At 42.5% G+C, this 18,545-nt stretch overlaps 1 protein-coding gene across 2 annotated transcripts in view; it reads left to right on the top strand.

The window, feature by feature from the left end:
- Lrrc49 (leucine rich repeat containing 49) overlaps positions 1-18,545 on the top strand; it is a 107,389-nt gene that overhangs the window by 78,494 nt on the left and 10,350 nt on the right. Inside the window, exons 11-14 of one of the 2 annotated variants that reach the window (XM_038322968.2) lie at positions 1,404-1,487; positions 5,948-6,111; positions 14,077-14,314; positions 15,405-15,590. In XM_038322968.2, coding sequence (XP_038178896.1) covers positions 1,404-1,487; positions 5,948-6,111; positions 14,077-14,314; positions 15,405-15,590 — 672 coding nt within the window. The remainder of the gene's footprint in view (positions 1-1,403; positions 1,488-5,947; positions 6,112-14,076; positions 14,315-15,404; positions 15,591-18,545) is intronic. The other variant, XM_038322969.2, reaches the window with a different exon arrangement.

The following is an 18,545-nucleotide window of genomic DNA, read 5'->3' as shown; positions in this document are numbered from 1 at the left end:
AAGAATGGCCCTGGATTTTTTATTGGGATTGCATTAAATCCATAGCTTAATTTTGGTAGGATGGCTATTTTCATGATACTAATTCTGATCTACACACATGGGGGTGGGGTGGGGGTCTTTCCATCTCTTTGTAGATCCCTCAGTTTCTTTCTTCAGTGTTTTTAGTTGTCAGTATAGAGGTCATTCATATGCTTGGCTAGGCTTATTCTGATGTTTTTGTTTATTTGTTTTGTTTTTGTTTTGAGGCTAGTATAAATATTCCCTGGGTTTCTTTCTCACTGTGTTTGTTATTGGTGTACAGAAAGGCTATTGGTTGTGTATGTTAACTTTTTTTTTAACCTGACATTTTGCTAAAGGTATTATCAGTTCTAGGAATTTCCTGGTGGAGTTGTTAGGATCTCCTAAGTATGGATTCCTACCCTCTGCAAATGGAGATGCTCTGCCTTCCCCTTTTCCTGTCTACATCCCTGTTATTTGCTTCCCTTGTCTTACTAGCTTAGACTTCCAGCACTATATTGACTAAGGGTGGAGAAAGTGGACACCTACATCTTGTTCTTGCTTTTAGTAGGAATGCTTTTAGGCTCTTCTCCACTAACTATAATATTGGCTGGAGGTATGTTGTTTGTAGTCTTTTAAATTTTTATTTATTTTTATTTCATGTGCATCGGGGCTTGCCTGCATTTATGTCTGTTTGAGGGCATTGGATCCCCTGGAATTGGAGTTAGACAGTTGTGAGCTACCATGTGGGTGCTGGGAATTGAACCCTGGTCCTCTAGAAGAACAGTCAATGCTCTTAATTGCTGAGCCATCTTTCCAGCCTGTGTTTATAGTCTTTATCATGTTGAGATATGGTCCTTCTATTCTGAGTTTCTTCAAGACTTTTATCATGAAGAGATGTTGGATTTTTTTCAAAAGCCTTTTCTGCACCTATCAAGTTGAATGACTGTGTGATTTCTGTCCTTCACTCCATTTATGTAACATATAGTATTTATTGACTTTTATATATTGAGCCATTCCCGACTCTCTGAAATTAAGCCAACTTAATCATGATGAATGATCTTTCTGATGTGTCCTGAATTCATTTCACAAGTTTATTTTTCCACCTTTATTAAAGTAGAATTGACAAAATTACAGGGAAAATTTGATAATGGAAAGTGGATGATCTGGCTCTCCTTTTCTTCCTCTTGTTTTCTTTCTTGTATTAACTTGCTAGATTTAGCTCACCTACAGGGTTATGTGCGGGCTTACAAATATACAATTCATTTTAGAATTAGGAGGTGAGAAGAAAGGATAGAGAAAATACCAACCCTTCCTCCGTGGACTGTTTTCTGTTAGCACACACCTCATTGCAACATGGCTTAACACCTCAGGATACTTTCTCTAAAAAACATTTTTTTTTCTAGGAAGAAGAAAGACGTGTGGCATCTGTTGTAGCCAAAAAAGAGGAGGAGAAGAAGAGGGAAAGTCATAAGCAGTCTTTGCTGAAGGTATATCCCTCAATGTCTGCCTCCACTGCACACAGGAGCACACACACACACTGATGCTGGCCAGCCAGTAGGAACATGACTTTCAAAACTAAGTTTGTGTTTTTGTAAATAGCCCTGCTAAGAACTTCCATGGGTTACTATGTAAATAGATCTAAACTTTGGAAATACGGAGGTGCTGTGTATACAAGATGTGCAAGATGAACATTGTAAAAAGAGTCGCAGCAACAGGATAAAGGGACTTAGGGCATTTCTCATGCCAGTGTGGCATTTGTGTATTGCCTGGCATTAGTATATCACTTTGATAGATCTGTGATTGACAGCTATCTTTACTGATATGGTTTTATAAGCTTTGCTCTGAGTTTTTAATGACAGCTTTTAAAACCTAAAATGTTTCTCCATTAGCACCTTTGATACAGAAATGGTGAAACTCTTGAGGAATTCAGAAGTGAAATGTGCTTTAAAGTAGTTCTAAGCAATCAAGCATAACTGATGTAAAGCTCCCCAGTGGTGATTCTTTTCGAATCTTCACGCTGTCATCACAAAGCCTGGTAAAGACAGGTTAGAATGGCAGCTGGGCTCTAAATTAAGCCTGTCTTCCTAAGCAGTACTCCTTTTCTTACGCTTTTCTCATTAAAGTGGCATGCAAAATTCAAAGTGACCGCAGGTCACAGTTATATGTATGAAGTATCCTTAGATCCCCAAAGGGATGGCTATGTTCTGTGGCTTGGTCGGGGTCCGGGCTGCACAAGGACATGCATTTGTCAGAACTGTTCTGCAGTATGGAAAGATTCCTAAGTTAGCATCAAACCATTCTCCAGCACCTTGCAAATCGAGACTACAGATCTGAAAGAGACATGAGTCATGTACTGACTGTAGGCGATCCTCTTCCCTGCTGCTGCCACTGACCTCCAGACTCCCAGATCTTTTTGGCTACCCCTTATCCATTCATCAGTGTGCTTACCTCTGTCCTGACATAGATTCCTCTTGATTCGTTACCTAACAACACGGTCTTAGTTTTCTTATGTTGGATTACCCCTAAGAGTTTATCAAAATTACATGTTTAATGTTTTGTTTATAAAAATATAGCTGCAGTGGTATTTTTAAAAATGTCTACAGGAGCAAGATTTGCCACTGACAGGTCACACTTAGTCACACCTTTTCTAAGTGGCCCGTGCTGGGCAAGTGGCCTTACCTGCCACACCGTTGCTGCTGTCCAGTGCCTATGTGGATGAGTGAGTTAGAGATGGTCCGAGAGACGTTTGCACACTTGAGTAAAATCGAGCCTGTGGAAACCTCTTGTGCAATAGGCCCAGGGCATGGCAAGGAAGAATGGCTGTGGAAACTCTATTGAGGGTTTAGCTAGAAGGCTGCCAGCTTGCCAGTGTGAGGGGAGCCTGGGACAGAATCAACTTGACTTTCATGTCCAACTGAAATTTTATCTCAGTATTACTTCCCCTACCCCCCCAACTCAGCTTTTTCAACATTTAGGAAAATGTGCCATGAATTCTAATGAGCAGTTAAAGGACTGTTTGGAAAGCTTAGCGACAACTTTAGAAAATTTAGCATTTTGTTTGAAGTCTTAGCTCTCTGTCCGATTGCTTATGAAGACTGTGTAGCTTTTTGTTTTTTAATAAGAGAAGTGTTGGCACCAGCAGCCTCAGGCCTGGCCACGTCAGAACAGAGCTCCAGCGCTCCCGTGGCTGCTTCCCTGCAGCCGCACTTATGGATCATGGAGACGACGGAAGTGGGGTGGGAAGGAGCCGAGGCGTGCAGAGCCTGCGGCCTCAGCTGTGCTCACTGTCTTCCTATTTCACATGCCATCTATGAGAGGAAGGGAAGCGACAGCTGTGACATGCACTGGTGAGGTCCTGTCTGGCCAGTGAAGAACAGACTCAAATGTTAGAAGCTGAACTTCACTCCTCAGATGCTGGCCTCTTCCACAAACACTTGACAGCCTGCAGCCACTGAGCAGTGACAGGCATGGATATACCTGGCCTGTTAGTGCTGCCATTACCTTTTGGGTCTGCCTTTCCTTTGTACCCCATAGACACCTTGAGCCCTCCTGTGGCTCTCTGCCCAACCAGGAATGCCCACTTGACCTCCGGATAGACTCATGACTTTTTTTCTTCTCTAGACCCCAACAAAATCACCTACTGACTTAGTCAACCTAGAACCAAGCTGCTTTGAACAGCCTGGAGAAAGGAAGTGCCACTCTGGTGTGGGCGTGAGAAAGGGTTTGCCTTTTCCAAGGCTATCTTGTTACACATTTGCTCATACACCCGTGGTGGAAAAAGATTCTATGACTTTCTCTAAACACTGCTGTGTCTATCTGTCTCATTATGATTTTTTTCTGACAGCTAGGAAGCCAAATACATGGAGCCAGTGGTCTTGCCACTAGGTGGAGATAACAGCATTGTTTAGATTAGAGAGTTAGGTTGGCACAGCAAATAACTAAAATAGAGTTTTATAAGGTAAGTTTATTTTTCATATTCTAAATAGGGTGATAGTGTTTTATAGTAGAATAGCAGGACTTCAATTGCTATGCATAAGAACATTACACACAAAATGTCAATCATCTCAGACATATATACACAGTATTTACAATGTTCTAAACTATGCAGACATTTGAAATAACAAACTGCAGAACAGAGAACTTGGGCCAAAAACATTTCTAAATGTAGAAGGAGAACTTTGAAAAGGTTAGTTCCATTAAGCAAGCCGTCACTTACGGTTCCTGTCCAGTGCCACACACTTGCTAAACTCTTAGGTAAGCAAACATAGGCAGAGGCGCAACTACAAGTGCTTGTTTTCATTTGTGCAGGCGCCAAGGGAATGGGAGAGAAGCCCCTCCCCTTCCCTGGCTCCAGAGTAGACTTCCTGGAGAGGGGCTAGTAGCTCACTTGGTGGATGTTTATCACTGGCAAATTTTGAACGAAAGAGAAAAAGAAGAATCTATATTTAGCATTCTAATCTAACTGAGATTTTAAAATGTTAACTTTTGAGGCCAGCAAGATGACTCAGCAAGTAAAGGTTTTTGCCACCAATTCTGTCGACCTTAGTTTAGTCCCAAGAACTCGCATGGTGGAAGGTGACAACTGACTCTGGCAAGTTATCCTTTGACCTCTGACCTCCATACCCATGCATCATGGCACATACAGGCACTCACACACACACACACTAACACATGCACGCACACGCTATAAAATGTAAAAAAAAAAAAAGTAAAGGCTGCAGAGATGGCTTATCAGTTGAGAGCACTGGCTGCACAGGACACTGGTTCAATTCCCAGCATCCAAATGGCAGGTCACAACTGTCTGTAACTCCACTTTCAGGGGATCTGACACACTCTTCTGGCATCTATAAACACTGAAACTGTGTTGCACAGACATACATGCAGGTAAAGCACCTATACAATAAACAAATAATTTTTAAATAAAATAAAAATAAATTAAGTATTACCTTTTGAAAATGGTGATAGTACCAGAATAGGAATCCTTACCCAGTCCCTGTCAGCTGCATCTGCACTGAATAGAGAGTGTTAATGGAGCATGGCTTCTTTGGGCTTACAGTTTCTTTTCTCAGAAGGGTTTCTATGAGACAGCTGAGTTCCAAGGCTCCAAGTCAGTGGTTCTCGATGCATGAGAAGTACTGGAGCTTGGTAGAGGGGCAGACTCCTGACCCTCCAAAGGCGGGTTAGTTGAGGCACCCTGAACTTCAGAGCCCCTGCCCAAGGCATCACCCATTGCTTCACTTTAGTTAGCCTTCCTGGTCTTCTACAATGATAGTAGCTATCCAGAAATCTTTTTACCCAGTAGAACTTCTCCTAGTAGCCTAGATAATATTTTTTCATCCTTAAATGTCATGATCTATACCATGGGGGCTGAAGAGAGGGCTCAGCACTGAGAGTGCTCGCTGCTCCTGCAGAGAACCTGAGTTTTGTCCCCAGCACCCATGTTTGGTGGTTCACAGTGCTTATAACGCCAGTTCCAGGGGATCTGATGCTCTCTTCTGGCCTCTACAGCAACCCACACATACATTCACATAAAATAAGTATTTTTAAAACCAAGTTACACCATGAAATATGAAATACTAATCAATCTCCACCCTTCTTCCCTTCCTTAATCATTGGGTAAAAAGACGAAAGTATAGTATAGCTACTTCTTGCTCTGTTTAAGGACAGAGGCATATAACTTTGCCAAGCCAGAGTTTCAGTTAGTAAAATAAATATATATCACTGTTCAGAACAAGAAGTCGTCTAATTTTCCACGTAGGCTGACAGCATTATTAAGAGATTTGAGCATGGGGTGAACACAGACTCATAGGCTGGCTTTAGAAGGTGTGCTGGTTGTTTACCGCCAGGGAATTTGTTCGGAAGGTACCAGAAGAAAAGGACAGGGAGCTGGTGTTTCTCTCTTCACAGATACATGCCATATAACCACTCTTCCATTACCTTCCTGTAGGAGAAGAAAAGGCTAACAATTAACAATGTCGCTCGAAAGTGGGATTTGCAGCAACGAGTAGCCAATCTTGCCACCACCCAGGACAGAAAGGACTCCGAGTCCCCTCTGCAGGAGCCCTGTCAGATGGATGGAAGCGCCATCTCTGCATTTCCAGAGGAAACAGGGTATGCAACGGCGCTCTCATGCTCCTGGCGCTTCTAGAGTTGAGTTTAGAAAAGAGATGGTAAACCACTTAACATAAATATTTTTGAGGAATAATTTTCTTAAGAAAGCCAAAGTTTAGATTAAGAAGTTAAGAGAAAAAATTAAAAATATAAATCGGTAACATTTCCCTACTGGAAACCGCCCCCCCCCCCCCCCCCCAGTGGTTTGCTATTTTGAAGGGGAAAAGTCTAGAGACTAACTGCAGCCTATGAGGCCCTCTGTTCATGCACATGACCTTGGAGATTCCCTGGCTCGAGAGAGCTTCTGAACCTCCATCCTCACCTTCTTCCCCAGCCTTTTCTGGCCTAGGCGTCTGGTGAGTCTGTTGCTAGCTGCATGTTTTCCCTGGGCTTCTACATGCCCCTTTAAATGCTTCTGACAGCCAGGCCTAGCGCCCAAGTCCAAACTATTTGGGAAGCTGATGCCAAAGGATCACAAGTTCAAATCTGAGCTAGAGAGTAAGTGCAAGTCTAGTCAGGGCAACTTACTGAGTTTTTGTTTCAAAATTAAAGAAAAAGTAAGTGACGAAAGGTTGGGTGTGGCTCAGTGGGAAAACACTTGTCAAGCATACACAAGGCCAGGTCCAGTCCTCACCGCCGAAAAGGCTTTGGACAAATGCTACCCTGCAGTTGCCTTAGCCCCAGTGATGCTTCAGGGCAAGCTCCTCAAGGGCAAACCTTGGTAGAGTCAGGTCCCGACAACAGAACACAGGTGCAGCTCTGGGGACTGTGCTCTGTACTGTGTGCCTGGTTGCCTGTGGCTGTCACCTTGAGGATGAGCAGCAGCTGGGGAGTGCGGATTATCAGGGGAGTGGCGATGCCTGAGCCTCTCGCTGAAGTTCATCACAGTCCAGCGTTCTTCACTGAGTATTCCTCTGGTTCTCGTCAGTTTTAGATGCTAGAACTCAGAGTCTGTTGGTCTGACTGCTTTTCTAGGGTGCCTATTGGTTTGTATTAGAGTGGAGTCCATAGTCTGGCTCCTATTCTATTTTCCCTCCCTCTTAGGACTCCAGTTAGAGCCTGTTATCTGTGGTGTTACCTTGCAAGATCAACAACATCCACATCCACTCTGCAAGCACAAAACTTGGTCAGCTGATACCATTTAAGCCTTAGCAGCTCTCCTAAGCATTCAAGCCTTGACAACTGCTTAGCAGATCTGAGTTTCTGTGGGATCTATACTTCTTGGCTCCGGAGTTAAGCTGTGTGTTAACACTCTTCTGGTCTCCATGTCACCCAGAGAGAAGACACCCTCTTTTCACCACACCCCCAAGCTGTCCAGACCTTGCCACATTGTGGTTTGCTTCATATCTGAGTGTTCTCTTCTTACACGACTTCTTTTTAATCTGTAATTTCATATTGCACAGTTTTTAAAGTCGAAAGGAATGGGCCTGTAACTGTCGTGACGTTTCTCCCTTGAACAGAGCTGCACTCCTGAAGTCCACTGTCCCCTGCCTAACCCAGTCCTGTCACTGCCTTTGGACCCTCTGGTTTGCCGTGTCATTCGTAGGCTGTGACTTCTTCCTGGTGTTATATTTTGTTCTCATATCCTCTTCTATTTCTCTTATTTTTTCTGTCCTTTCAGCATCGTTAGAGGTAGAATATCCCAGCTCTTACTCTGTGATTTCTTCCCCTCCTCCACTGTCTAACTGGGAAGCTTGTGCATGACAGTGGCTTTAAAGGCCATTTATAGATGAAGACACCAAAATGTATTTCTTTTCCTTTATGGATTTTCTATTTAGATGTTGCATAAGAAAGAAATTCTAAAAATATTGTCCTCATTTTGTTTCATAAAAGTTTAAATTTTGGTCTTCATCAGTCTTGGTTATACCTCACATTGATTTGCCTGAGGTGAGGGCTGGTTTTTCATTTCCTTCTATAGGAACGAGCACTTACTCTAGTGTTCCATTCCTAATACTCTTTCCTTTTCCCACTGGGATCTATGTGCATGTTTTCTTAGCAGTGGGAGTAGGTGGGGGTTTCTTTCTGCCCCACTCAGTGCTAGGGATTAACCTGAGGCATAACTGTTCTCAGTGAGAGCTCTGCCACCGAGCTTGGTCCCCAAGTCTAGTCCTCCAGAGCTTCAGTTAATGCCCTGGGTCATCTCCTTTCTCACTCCCGCCCTACTCGTCCCTTGAGGGGCTCTCTCAGTGGAGCGGCTGCCATCTTCATCCTTATTCGCAGTGCATAGCCAAGGCTGCGGTTTGTTCCTTCCTCACTGTCCGTTCTCCTGAAGCTTGCTGGGCTCCCTGCTGCCAACAGTCGTCCACATCGAGCTCACGGGACTTTATACCTACTCAGTCACTTTAGGTTCCCGAATGGCACCTTGAAAGCAAGGGATTTAGACATGTGTGCTCATTCCTATCTGCTGTTTTGATCGAGAGTACAGGGTAAAGCATTATAAATGCTAGCAATTGTATTCCTATATTCTTTATTAATCTTTAAAATAAACTAACATTTGCCTTTGGACAGTGATGCAAGCCATTCTTCCTAAAGGTGTTAGGCTACTGTAGAGAGCTACAGAGTCTTTTCTTTAGTGTTTCAACTCATGTTTAAATGCTACAGGTGGTTTTCTACTTTAAGCCATCATCGATAGTCCTTAATATTTCATATTCTAAAAAGATAGGACATTCTTGTGTTACCGTGTTCATGACCTCTGACCTATGGGCATATAACTAAATGCCTAAGAGCAAGTGTCCATGAAAACATTATAGGTATATAAAGGAAAGAAATTCTTTAACACCTTGCTATATCCCATTAATGATTTTACTGTTCCCTGAACTTGGGACAGCTCAGCAGTAAATGACATGCCACAGAGGCCTTTTGCCCAGCAGAAATGGCAAAATACTAGGTGTAAGGTTTCCTTTGCTTACATTGGATGCATGCAGTGAAGCTGGCTTGTTTTTGGTCATTTCCTGTCTATGAACACTGGTCTTTTAGCCAACACTATTATAATAAAATATAATGCGTAAAATGAATTTCCACACGCATGAATGTTGTAATAGAAAATTCATAAAATGAGTTATTGTAGGACTCAGCACCACCTACTCGGTGGGAACAAATCATCGGAAAGACGTGAAGCATTCCTGTTCTTGCCTGTTTATAAGGAGCCTGAAGGTAGGAAAGAAAAAAGTGTACAGGCCCCTGGAATAGTGTCTTTTGTTGGCATGTGTGTGGACTGCAGTTGGCCTGGCTCTTAAGAATTTGCCACTTTACTGCATCAAGTCAACAACACCCCCCCCCACCACCACCACCTTTCCTTAGGTTGTTCCAGTAATTGAGGAGACACAGGATGTTTCCTGGTTGTCTCAGAAAGAGCTGGTTGAATAGATGGTACTTGGTCTTGACATTAACCACTAAAGAACTTGAAGGTAATTCACATTGGAGATCCTCCCTCCTGCCGCCACGTATTCATCTTTGAGTTGGAGAACATAGCAGTAAGGTATTTAGCTTTATGTGAAATCAAGCTTGAAAATCATGGAGCCTCCACAGAAGAATCCTGACTTTCTCATGGTGCAGGTTCAGGCTGAATATGGGTAGGAAGCTGGCTGGGCCCAGTCACTCCCTAGAAGTTGAAGGCATACCTACTTCTTTCTTCCCCCTCATTTTCTATGGCCAATTAGCTATTAATTCCCCTTTTATCTTATCCTAAATACCTGGTGATAAGTTGTCCTTCATTGATAATGGTCACAAAGGTATTGAACTAACTTCAAGGCATGGTTTTATGCCTTTATTATTTCTGGTTTTCACGGCACCTATGAAAACATAATGATATGGAATTACCATTTATATACCAGGAACCTCAAACTCAAATCCAGAACCTTCTTGAGAGAGTGGCAGGTCTGGAGGCTTAGCCAAGGGCCATCCAATTTTATGGGCAATGCCACCTCTCCTATAGTTTACCATGTTTTTCTGTTATGCCCTCTTGTGGGCTGGTTGACATGGCACCGATTTTATTAATCTCCCAGCATCCACCCTCTTCCTCTCAAATCCTTCATATGTCTGCAGGGAGTTCCTGAAGGCCAAGGGTGCATGCGCTTCATCTGTGTATCCCAGCACAAGGACTTAGACCTTGTCTGACTCTGTGGGGTTATGTTACAAAGGCTCCAACTGTGACCTCCCTGCCTCCCTGCCTCCCTGCCTCCCTGCCTCCCTGCCTCCCTGCCTCTCTGCCTCCCTCCCTCCCTTCCTTCCATTCTTGTATATGTGCATATTTCTGGAGATTGAACCCAGGGCCTCAGACATGAATGTGCTCTATTTCTGAGCTAAATTCCAAGCTCACTAGATATGGTCTTTCCCTTTTTGTTTAAAACCCTTTTCTGTTCCTCTAGCTATGGGATAATATCTGACTTTCCAGCTTCATTTCCCTCGCCCGTTCCCCTGTCTCCGTGTTACAGTCCCATGTTCCAGGGTTCCAGTCATACTGAAACTGAGCTCCCACCACTGCTCAGCATAGGCTTCTACCCCCTTTTTCCTCATGCTCCTTCTCTGCTTCTGGTAGAATACTGTACCCACAACTCAAGGGTCAGTCTAAAGGCTGCTTCTTCTTGTGACCCAGCTTCTTCCCCCAACGGGATTTGTCATTCATTTTTCTGTTTCCGTAGCATAAGGTTGAAATACCCACTCTGTGACAGTTAGCACATCATACTTAATGTCCATGTTTCCCTTCTTTTAAATCCCCTATCCAGACTGGAAAATCTTTGAGGGCAGGTATATCTTGATTTCTTTGTATATCTCCAATGCCTAGCACAGTATGTCACATACATAATAAGCTCTCTGCAAAATCCTACTGATTAGTTCGATGACATATTGAGGTCATTTCAGTTTAGAAATTATATGGCTTGCTTGTTAGGATTACAGCCACGGTGTCTGGGGAAGTATAGCTCCATAATTTGGCTTTACAACAATAGTCTTGATACATCAAAACGAAAAGGTGTATGTGCTCACTACCAAATGTCCTTATCAATACAGATGAGCTAGTCACCTGTGCCGGCAGACTTAGCATAGAACTTTGTACATAGCAGCCTTCCTGGAGATGTTTGATGAGTGAATAAATGAACTGATATGTACATATCATGTCTCTAACTTAAAAGGATGGGACATACCTCTATCATTCATGCAAGGATACTGTCCAACATATAAACATTGTTCAGTGTGCAGTCAAAATCATTTTTATGGAAATTGAGCATATCTTGTTAAGGAAGCAAATTAGTAAGCAGTGGCCTGAGTGTGAGGCCAGACCAGCAGCCTCATTAATTGGCTTGGCCTTGCATGTCACGGGGAACAGCTGCTCTTTTTCTTCCGGGGAAGGCCAAGGCTGGCTACAGCCCAGCAGCCACGTGTTTCATGAGGTCTGCAGCAGCTGGAGCTCCCTTTGGCTTGGCTTTCTGAATGTCTTAGAGCGTCCTAACTGTAGGCTTATTTATTTTTTTGCTTTTTTTCTCAACAGCATGCTTGCCAAAAGTATACACAAAATAATAGCCTTATCCTCACAGACTTTTTGCTTTAGAGTTTATGTTCCTATTTTTTGATTTTTTGAGACAGGGGTTCTCTGCGTATCCCTGGCTGTCCTAGAATTCACTCTGTAGACCAGGCTGGCCTCAAACTCTGAGAGATCAGCCTGCCTCTGCCTCCTGAGTGCTGGGAGTAAAGGCGTGCACCTCCACCACTCTGCTATATTCCTAATTTTTTACTCACATGGCAGAAGAAAAGTTAAACCACTCCTAAAAATCTGATATGGGACAAGACCACGTCCCAGTGGGTTTGCTCTTCACTTTGGTATCCAGCTAATTCTCCACTGAACTGACATTAAACCTACACTTTCCTGGGTGCTGTGGCCATGAAGCACCCCCACATCAAATGACATTTTCCCTTCAGCTTCTTTGACTGCATGTCTCTGTCTTCCCTGACTAGCCTTGTTAGCACCTACTGTGTGTCCATGTCCTCCATTCTGTCTGTTTGCCCATTCTACAGCGCCCTATAGAGATTGAACAGATACCCCTGAAAGTCTTCTTGGTTTATTAATTCAAGAGATATTTACTGGGCACTGCTAGATGTTGGTTCCACTGTGGTACATGCAGCAGGATTGATGCACACAAGAAGCTCTGAACAGTGAGCAGTGTTGCAGTGTTGCGGTGCACCGCTATTGGTGCTGTTGCTGTGAGTGTGTGCACCATCCATACTTCTCCCCTCTAGTGCATCAAATGCTGACTGCTGTTCTCTGTCCTGTGTCAGCAGGAATCATTCTGCTCTGCTTGCAAAGCACAATAGGCGGAAGTAATTCTTTTCTAATTCTGTCCCATTATTGGCTTTTACCTTTCTAAGACTAAGCTAGTCCACACCACTACTCATGGGGTGTTTGGTCATTGCCCCTCTTAATCCTTTGATATAAATTAAGGATCTCATAAGGAATAACTGTGTATATTTTCTTAGTTGCATATTCATTTTGAATCACAAATGTCATTAGCTAATTTGTTAATGTATAGACAGGTGTTAATGTATAGACAGGTGTTAATGTATAGACAGGTGTTAATGTATAGACAGGTGTTAATGTATAGACAGGTGTTAATGTATAGACAGGTGTTAATGTATAGACAGGTGTGTAACAAACAGTTCACTGCTACCTGTGAAATACATCTAATGAACCATTGGGATAATCATCTGTCAGGCTGACTGTTTAACCCTAGCATTTAAAAACCATTGAAGATCTTTCATAATTGATTACTATGTTGTGAGAATCCCATTAGTGGATGGACCTGAGAGTCTCCAGATGAGAAGAATATGCTCTTTAGCTTCATGAACTAACTATGTGGAGGAAGAAACAAAATTGCTAACGTGTAATTATGATTACTCTGAGGCATGGAGCCCTGGATGGGTACCCAAGTTCCCAGCTTGCTGTTCAGGGAACAGACAAGGGCAGGGAATAAACCCTCAGTGAAAACACATGGAGAAAAAGTCAAGTGCTGTCCGAGTTTTGAACTGGAGCAGAACCATACGTTACATTTCTATTTACAGAGCAAAAAATTTTGAACTGGATCAAGGAGCTTTATTGATTCTCTGATTGCCACTCGGGTCGGCTTTTATAGTAGCATGGCTCCTGCTTTGGGAATAACACAAATGGCCCTATCTGTGGAGTATCCAATATGATATTGTGTCTAAAGCATAATTTGTTTTTATCACTCTTGTTTCAATTTAGGGAGGAAGACTTGATTGATTTTTATTGATTACAACTAAACTATATGTTGATAGTTTTTTAGGGCGTCAGACCATTCAAAAACAGAGTCAGCATTGCTCACTTAACTCAGTAACTAAGGCAGAAAATAATTTAATATTATATATTTTGCAAACATTATATTGTATTTTATAAATAATAATTTACAATGTCTTATGGAAATATATTGTAAAATGTATTCATTTAGCTAGATTTATAAATTTGAAAAGTATATTTATATTAATATAAACGGATCTCAGTGACATATTTAAGGTATATGAAATTATTATCTTTCATTAATATGATGAGTAATTTGGACTTGGGGGTGGGTTATTAATAATTTTCTTATTTTCAGCTAAAATACATGATAGGATGTTAATGTTAATCTTTCAGATAACCTAGTAAATTAATCTAAGGATACATAAACATGAAAGCGTGCGGGAGGCTGAGTGGGGAGGAATGGGGCCAGCAGGAGATGGATGCGGTGGGGGAAGGAGGCTCAACAACACTGGTGTGGAAAATGCTAATCAAGTAATCAAGCCTGTTACTGTGCAAGCTAATTTCTAAAAACTAAAAAAAAATTAATCTGTGATGCTCTGGATTTAATTACAGAAATGGAGGTAATCAATATTAAACTGTAGAGTGCTTTCTACCATGCTGTCCTAGCCTGTTATTTCCTTTGCATGCTCAAAACTTTACTTAAAAAAAGACTTTTGCAGGTCTCTAGACCCAGGGCTCAGCAGTGCGTTACAAGGCTTGTCGGTCACAGAAACACACTTGGTGGAGATAGAAGGGGAAACCCTTTCCCTGTACGGCTCAGGGGCACTGGAGTGCCTGGACCGGAACTGGAGTGTCCACACAGCCAGCGCGGTCACCACCGTCTCTTTCACATTCATCGAGTTTGATGAAATTGTCCAAGTGCTTCCCAAACTGAAGATGAAGTTTCCAAATTCTCTGGTAAACACTTTCCTTTGGAAGTTCTTTGAATTGTTCTTCACTGTGCCTTGTGTGCCCAGGCCAAAGCCTGGTTCAGCTTCAGTTTCTGTAGTTTCCTTAGGGGCTGATCTCTGGCACTGGAATTTAAATTAGTTCCATAAATGCCCTTGCAGGTTTGTGTTAATATTAGAAACTGTATCTCTAAAAACAATCCTTTATGCAATAGAAAAGACCAATGGAATTTTATGAGCATTATCTCTTTCAGTTTTACAAAGAAGGCCACACATCCTATAGCATGTATTCAGACATTGAAACTGGAATGGACGGGACATGTATGTTCATTATGTGATCTGAAACTGGTATGGATGGAATATGTATATTCATTACATGACCTGTTGGTAGTCCTCTGACAGCACAGAAAAAACCTCAGGCTGCTGATTCAAAGGCAGCTTCCCTGGCCCTGGGCCTGCACTAGGAAATAGTCATGTACAGGGAGCTTCCTCTTGAGCTTTTCCCACAGTGAGTTTCTCTAGTCATCCTTTTATGGTTTATGTATTTTCCTTCTCCACCATCCCCAGAGAAGATAGGTAGCAATCGAGGCAGGTGTTTGGAAAGACTGTCCAAGTTTGCAAATAGACCATTTGCTTTAGTGTTTCTGTTTTAATACTTTGCTTCTGCTTTGCCAATTTAAGTGACCGACATGGTTTTCAGAAAGACAGAGTATTGCAGATGCTAATCCTCAGGACCAGGGTGAGTCCTTAGACATTTCTGAAATGTTCCAGTCCTTCCTTTATACATTAATGTTAATGCAAAATGTATAGAATAGGTAAATCCTAAAAGAGTCTGGATTATTTAGTATTTAGATAACTCTAAGAGATCCTGGTTGTTGAGGAGGTCCCTTGCAGAAGGAATCACCCAAAACTCAGTTTTGGATGGAAGCCATCAATGGTTGATGGATTAGGCACATTGAAGTTAAATGAGCTTAGAGCATTTCATTGATTTAATGTATTTACTAAGCCTGACACTTACAGAGTTCCATGGGAAATGGTCTGCGACATGTTGAGGTGTTTCCACTCCAAGCGAAGACATTGTGTTTCGTTTGTTATTGCAGCACCTTAAATTCAAGGAGACCAATCTTGTAATGCTGCAACAGTTCAATGCCCTAGCACAACTTCGTCGGGTTGACCAGTTGACAATTGATCCTCAGGGAAACCCAGTGGTCAACTTTACACTCTGGAAATACTATGTGCTGTTTAGGCTCAGCCACTTCGGCATGCAGAAAATAAATGGAACAGAGGTAAGCAAAAGCAAAGCAGACTGCAGAATGAGCTTCCACTTGACGGAGCCCTGGATGGAAATTAATTGTGATATGTGATGAACTGTGCAGAAACACTGTTTCTCAAAATAAAATCACAGTGTTCAGAATATTAAAAAACATACACAGGCAACCCATGTGCACACATGCACACATATGCATACACACTGAACGCTCACATGCTCGCACTCATGCCCACGAGCACAGCATCTGACACAGTGAACAGATGTTTTTTTCCTGGTGAATAGTAGCTACTTTTCCTGATGTTTGTGAGCATTCAGAGAAGTAAAACTTTGAAAGAAAATGACATTTTCAAAAGAAAAAAATACTACTTTTGTAGGTAAGGCAAACTTTTATTTTTCAAAATGCTCTGCAGACTACAGCATACAAAAGAGGATGGGAATAAACTAAGTGTCCACTAATAAAGAAGCGAGGAATAAAGTAGAAAGAGAAAATTTCAGCTCACATCTGGACTGCTCTATTAATAGTTGTCATGGCTGCTATGGCATGGTGTGGGATAACACAGGTCTGAGCTGAATAACTGGAAAATTATTAATGGAAAGCTATTTTTAGATTGGTTTTTTTTTTAATTTGTCCCAAGGCTAATCCCCCAGCTACTCAAAGACTGTGTTCTTTTTAGATATTAATTTGGGGCGGAGGAGAGGAAACTATGCTTCTATCACTATTGCTAAATAACCTCACAAAGGAAAACCATCTTCAAATTGTTGTTAGTCTCATTGTGGTGCCCATTGAAGTTCAGAAGACTTCCCTATTAAGATGAACTGTAGTCAGCTTTGCTGGCTTAGTATTGCTTCCCAACTAGGACCCCACAGCTCCCTCTGGCCAGACCTGCTAAAACCCAACATATTGTTGGTAGTGTGGAGATCTGTGTCAAAAGGTCAGTGTCAAAAGCAGCCATACCATACCTCAACCATAGTAGGCCCAGGGCCTTGGTGTCAGCCTTCTGTTAAAGTACCAGGAAAGCCTGGAACCTTCAGATGACTGACAGTCCCCCTGCTGGTTCGCGGGAGTCTAATGCAGACTTGTGTGCCCTTCAGCACTGCATGGGACAGAACTTGTAGCTCTGGTAGGGTCTGGTAATTAGCTAGAGGGTTTTCAAGATTAGTCTGGAAATACAATACGCAGGTTCTTTGGAATGTGAGTGAAGGGTTCTTCCTCATTAATGGCTAACTGGGTGTGCTAATTAGCTGTAAGTAGTGATTTCCCCAGCTGCGGGTGTGCATTACTATGCGATTACAATACCCTAAAAAGTATTGTAATCGTACAGCGGGATTAAACAGAACCAATGCTATATTCTAGTTTAGCTTTTAGAAACTCTCAGTGCCATGGTTGTTTGATATTTTATTAAAACCCCTAAAGGATTTGCCTGCCCCGCAGTCTTGCTGTCTTATACCATATGTGCTGTGTTTAACCTCCCCTTCTGTAGCAGAGTGGTGGGGCTAGAGGTAGAACTGAATGATGAGCATCGAGAAGATGGAGCAGTGGCCTGCGTTGGCCACTAGGTGACTGTGTTGGACCAGAGAACTTAGTTGTCAGCTAAAGGAAGGCTTCGAGGAGCCGCATGCCTAATCGTGAATGTCAAGGATAGGGAAGAACCAGTCTACACTGATGTAAATACAGTGTGTATGAATCGTATGTGAACTGTGGGGTTATCATCAGAAGATGCTTCTGTCATATATCATCACAAGTACACATACACACCTGATCTTCCAACACTGGAGAGGCTGGAACAGGCAGTTTGCTGGGAAACCCTGTCTCATGGTCTCATGGTGCCAAAAGGCACGGGACATTGCAGAGATGGTTCAGTCTGAAAAGTATGAGAGCCTGGGTGTAGCTCCTCCAGACCCATGTAAGAGCTAGGCCTGGCACAGCACATATCTGGAACCCTAGAGCTGGCCAGCCTGCCTGCCTGAGAGTGCAAGCTCCAGGCTGAATGAGACCTGTCTCATAGACAGCAGACTGGGAATGGCACAGAAGACACTTGACACCAACCCCTGTCCTCTGTGTGTGCATGCACTAGTGAGCGTACATTTACACACGTAGACACATACACCTATACCACGCATGCACTCTCTCTAAATAAATAAGTAGATGGAGGCCTCTTGGTTGCTTTTTTGTTTTGTTTTTAAATCTAAAACTGCTTACACAAAGACAAGGGTTTTCTCAGTGTCTGCTCTGCTCACACTGGCACAGATAACCATCGTGGCAGTTCTCTTGTGCATTTAAAACACTTAGCAGCATCCCTGGCTCCGTGCACTAGATGTCAGTATCACCCCTAACCAGACCAAGTGTTGTCGAGTAGTCCGAGGAGACAGCATGGCCCTGGTTGGTAAATCAAATTACACTGTGTAGAGAAACCAACTATATTGAAAATGCAGGCTACCCTGTTTTATATTAACTTTTTAAAATCAATCTCTTTAATGTCATGATAATAGAATTAAAAATCAAATAGCATTTTTTCAAAAGTCTATTAAACATTTATAACTATAAAAATTACTAGAAAGGAGTGGAAGTAGTGGTGCACACCTTTAATCCCAGCACTCAAGAGGCAGATACAGGTGGATCTCTGTGAGTTCAAGGTCAGTCTGGTCAACAGAGTGAGTTCCATGCCTTCTAGAGCTACGAAGTGAGACCCTATCTCAAAACACCAAAACAGAAAAGGTACCTTTAATGTTATCTTAGCCTTGTTTTATATTAAATATAAAACTGTTTGTTTGGAAAAGGGTCACGCTGTGTAGTACAAGACTGTCCTTGAACTGATCTACTCCTACTTCAGCCTCCCAGGTGCTAGGATGTCAGATCTGTCACCACACCTGAATCTTTCTGTACTTTCCTGATTTAACACAGAGATGAGCCTCCGGAGTACATACTCCTGACTTTTATTCTTTATAGGGGAAAGGTTGCCATGGGTTTAGA

The sequence above is a fragment of the Arvicola amphibius genome, chromosome 3 (genome assembly GCF_903992535.2).
Source record: "Arvicola amphibius chromosome 3, mArvAmp1.2, whole genome shotgun sequence".
NCBI classification, from domain to species: domain Eukaryota; kingdom Metazoa; phylum Chordata; class Mammalia; order Rodentia; family Cricetidae; genus Arvicola; species Arvicola amphibius.
Note: the sequence above shows the minus strand (reverse complement) of the source record. Positions and strands in the feature narration are given on the sequence as shown.